Here is a 4,746-nt window from a genome sequence, read left to right on the forward strand (position 1 = left end):
TTTAGTGTAAAAATAGAAATAATGAACGTGGAAAGGGAAAAAGGTGTAAGACTTGTTTGGTGATGAATTAGTTCAGGTTAAAAGGGCTTTTTAATTTGAATGAAATTGGTTTAATATAAGGCATACATGTGTTTGGTTGTAATAATTATATGAGAAGAGATGTCTTTTACTATTATTGCTGGAGATCAGCTTGTTGTAGCTGGTTGGTGTAGAGTTTCTTGATGAAATGCTTGTAATTAATTTCCTCCACAGGTATGACTGGAAGTTCACAGGCCCATTATTGAGTTAGGTGTTCATCCTCAAATTCAGTGAAGATAATACAGACCTACTTATTTCCATGATGAAATGTTTAGCCTTAAACGCATACATTTTGGTGCCTAAAACGCCGTTAGTCATTTCATGTAAATCAGTCCTGTTATCTAAACTGATAAAGTGTGATATCTGACAAGTTATCTGTTCATGACCTGTTGATATTTAGATTTCCGTTATACTTACAAGATTATAGAATTCAAATGAAGAACAAATACCTGAAAAGTGTTGAAAATTGTTTTCTAACACAGGTATTGTGTGATATACTGGATAGTCACAAAGAGGTATACATATATATATATTTTTTAAACATTTAAAATGTGTAGTTACAAATCATCCAGACGACCTTTCTTAAAATCTCGGGAATCATTAAATGGCTTCAAAACCACTTAGGTAGTTTAGAGTGGCAGGATGTCAAAGTTACTTTCCAACAAATAATAAATGTGTTGTTGTTGATGTCTTTAGACTGAATACCAAGAGCATTCCAGGTGGTAAACTCATAGTGGATTGAAGAGTTTATTAAGGCAATGTATTTACATTTGCACATGTTTCATCATAACTTGAACTGATACTAGTTCTGATGATCCGGCTCACTAATGCCTATTGCGTCATGTGTGACGGTGCATCACAGTCCCTGGAAATATAGCATAAAACATGAATATTCTCCATGAGTGGACGAAGGCTGGGAACCATAAAAAACCTGCCGCTGTGAAAAGTATTGACGAAGGTCACACGTTGTCCCGCGATAAAAGAGGGGGGGAGGTCCATTCTCTGCGTGCCGAGAGGCAGGAGAGAGAGGCGCGCACAGCTGGATCCCTGACATCACTCACTCTGACAAGACACTCAGTACAGAGTGTGTCAGAGAGGAATGGGAGACATCCCTCTAATACAATTGAATAAACTAACAGGGGGAAGACAAGATGCAGCACAAATTCCTCTGGTGGAGAGCCCACTGATCCCAGGAGACATACGCCTTCGACACAGCCTCTCGCAGCCAGTGTTTACCCAATAGTCCCCTCGTTATAATGTTAAATAAAGGAAAGACTGAAAGTTGGTTTATCCTCTCGATTAATGCAGTACAAACCACTTTGCTTACATTCTAGTATAGTATACTATTTGTTATAACACATCATATTTGGCATTGCTCTAATAACATGGATTCTATAAATTATCTATTTAAAGGATCAAAAAGACGGTAATAAATCAGTAAATCTCAAGGACAGAGGCTCTTAAAGTGAAGTGGGTGGCTCTTAAAAGAGCCTTTGTGTGTTTCAGTCAGATGAGTTTATCCCCCGAAGCCGTACAGGGTGCGGCCCTGCCTCTTCAGAGCGTACACCACATCCATGGCGGTCACCGTCTTCCTCTTGGCGTGCTCGGTGTAGGTGACGGCATCACGGATCACGTTCTCCAGGAACACCTTCAGCACACCACGGGTCTCCTCGTAGATCAGACCGGAGATACGCTTCACTCCGCCGCGGCGAGCCAGACGGCGGATGGCGGGCTTGGTGATGCCCTGGATGTTATCACGGAGCACTTTGCGGTGACGCTTAGCGCCTCCTTTGCCGAGTCCCTTTCCGCCCTTACCTCTTCCAGACATAATTTCAGAGTTGTGTCAAAACTGTGAATGAATCTGCTGTGGAGACCGTTGGTATTTATTGCCAGTCTGCGGACGTGGTTGAGATCTGTTCGGCGGGAAAAAACAAGCTAACAACAGAAAACGCTTCAATGGTTATTTCACAATAAAGTCGCACAATTGCCGATCTGGGTTGTGGGTCGATCTTTGATTTCCCCTGTGTTTAATAGGCACCATATTCAGCTGTTTATCATCGATATAATTTATTGCATTTAGTATTACCAAAAATAAAATACTCTCTACTTGTATCATACTATACTATTGTATACGATTGGTATTACCACCAATATATTGCACCTTATACTACTCTATATCTTATACTTCACTTTACTATTGTGTTATAGTTTATCATATTTTCATTTTTGGAATATTTAAACACCAATGAAAATCTTAATTTAAATACATAAAACTATGATGTACACAGTTTACATATACTGTCACTTTCCCTCATAAGGTTTTCTTTAGTTGTATTGTTTTATATATTACTTTACATTTGGATATCTTATTTTATTTACAACATTCAGACACTAATATGCAACCGTTACTGTCATATTTTGTATTCTTTGGGCTTACCACAAAGTTTATTTGCACTTTAACATTCATGATAACACAGAGACCCTCCTGAACTAGTCAGAGTACTCAAAAGTAAATATAATGTACATAGATTGCTTGTTAGCTCTTACAGCTAAATTGAAAAGGGTTAAATCCAAATTACATACAAATTAAAAGAGTAGTGTTTATTTGACTATTATTGAGACCGGACTATTCCATGTTCTGGATTACTCGAAAATATCCATAAATACAAAACAAGGGTTGTTTTTGTCACTGGGCGTTTATTATCCGTATTCATTATTTTCATATTCACATATTCATTTAAACATGACGGCTGAGTTTACATTGTTGAATTACACATCATGGATACATCTAAGGATGGCAGCAGTAGATGAAGTGGGTGGCTCTTAAAAGAGCCGTTGATTTGTAGCAGTAGCGGTAGCAGGTTACTTGGAGCTGGGTGTACTTGGTCACGGCCTTGGTGCCCTCAGGACACGGGCGTGCCTTGGCAAGCTCTCCGGCGGAGCAGCAAAGGCGGCACGGGCGTCTGCGATCTCCCTGAGGTTGATGGTGGAGCGCTTGTTGTAGTGAGCCAGACGGGATGCCTCCCCGGCGATGCGCTCAAAGATGTCACTCACGAAGCAGTTCATGATGCCCATGGCCTTGGAGGAGATGCCGGTGTCGGGGTGCACCTGCTTCATCACTTTGTACACGTAGATGGCGTAGCTCTCCTTCCTGGACTTTCTCCTCTTCTTGCCGGTCTTGCTGGCGGTCTTGGTGACCGCCTTCTTGGAGCCCTTCTTGGGTACTGGAACTTTTGGTGGCTCAGGCATGGTTACGATTCTGGCCTTCTTCGAACAGTGAGGAAGGCGAATGCACGCTACTCCTACTTATACCCTTGTATGCAAATAGCACTGTGCGGTTGCCCCTCTGCTATTGGCTGGCTGGAAAATAACGTCAGTGCTTAGCCGTTGGTGAAAGTGAAAGGTTTTCAATATTTACCTTTAATATGCTATAACCATTTTGATAACAGACACATGGTGAAAGTATATTTTATATTTTTGAGAATAATTGTATATTGCTCCCAATTAAGTTTTATTGATTCATTGGAATATAATAGTTTTTTTGTTTATATTCTTTACGTTTTTATGTTTAATTACTTTTCATATTTAACTTAATCCTTGTCATATCTTTTTTTAACTGGCATCATTAATCTTTGGTAGTAGTATTTTCAACATTATTCTTATTAGGTTCTGTGTTTTAACAGTACATTTATATTGATGTTTTCCATTGGGTTATGTGCTTTTGTTTGAGGCTCTAATGTCACCATCTAGTGGATGCAATCCGGAATAGAATAGAATGGGATGGATGAAACCCTCTGTAATGGTCACACATGCACACACAGTGTGTTGTCTGCTTTTAACCCATCCTAGTACCAGGAGTCTAGTACCAGGAGCAGTGGGCAGCTATTGTACAGCGCCTGGGGAGCAATGGGAGTAAGGGGGGAAGGGGGTTGTCTGGTGCCTTGCTCAAGGGCACCACGGCAGGGCAGGAAGTGAACTGGGACCTCTCCAAGTAGCAGTCCACACTCCATATTTAGGTCTGGTTGGGGACTTGAACCGGCGACCCTACGGCTCTGACTGAGCCACTACCAGACCGAAAGAAATGTGTGTTCAAGTTTAGTCAAGTTATACTAAACTTTTATTTTGAAGTGCCGTGTTCATAATGTGTGCATGTATTTATTGTTCTATGTATTTATTTTTAGAGATGCCTTCAAAATAAAAGTTCACTTTTAAAAGTAGTTTGATAATTACATTTTTGTAATCTACTTTACTGACTTTAAACCATAAACCATTATTTGTGTTGGTTATATTGTATACCCTATCCATCTGTAGTGTCAACGTGTGTTTACGGAATCAAATAACCTCATAAAATAAATCCTTTGACACTGAGAGAGAAAATGTCTTCATCCGGTGGAAAAACAATTCAACACAAGCAGCTGACACACATATGAGTTTGTTTCAGTTTATTTCATAACTCTTCTGCATATACTATCAACAATTTAACAAACAGGATTCTTTTTTGTTAAAAACACAATGTAACATTAAACGGGATGAGGTTTAACATGTGATACACTTATACCACTTATAACCAGAGAACGTCAGAACAAACTTTTGGCTTATTCAGACCAATTTGGCAGCGTTTTGTTTTGGGGATCGGTGTTGGTATAAAGGTACTTGATGTGGACGGAG

General features: G+C 39.8%; 1 protein-coding gene and 1 pseudogene across 1 annotated transcript; both read right to left on the bottom strand.

Moving 5' to 3' along the window:
• Positions 1–1,551: 1,551 nt before the first annotated feature.
• On the bottom strand, positions 1,552–1,915 carry LOC104963891 (histone H4). Its single transcript, XM_010792571.1, has one exon. It carries the CDS (start codon positions 1,904–1,906, stop codon positions 1,595–1,597), a length of 312 nt encoding a protein of 103 aa, XP_010790873.1. The 5' UTR covers positions 1,907–1,915; the 3' UTR covers positions 1,552–1,594.
• Positions 1,916–2,755: 840 nt separating this feature from the next.
• On the bottom strand, positions 2,756–3,356 carry LOC104963899 (histone H2B 1.2-like; annotated as a pseudogene).
• Positions 3,357–4,746: the final 1,390 nt, after the last annotated feature.

This window comes from Notothenia coriiceps, unplaced genomic scaffold, assembly GCF_000735185.1.
Source record: "Notothenia coriiceps isolate Sejong01 unplaced genomic scaffold, NC01 NC01_scaffold00001794, whole genome shotgun sequence".
Lineage (NCBI taxonomy): Eukaryota > Metazoa > Chordata > Actinopteri > Perciformes > Nototheniidae > Notothenia > Notothenia coriiceps.

Coding starts and splice junctions, on each gene's coding strand:
- LOC104963891 (XM_010792571.1), bottom strand. CDS start 1,906: ATGTCTGGAAGAGGTAAGGGCGGAAAGGGACTCGGCAAAGGAGGCGCT.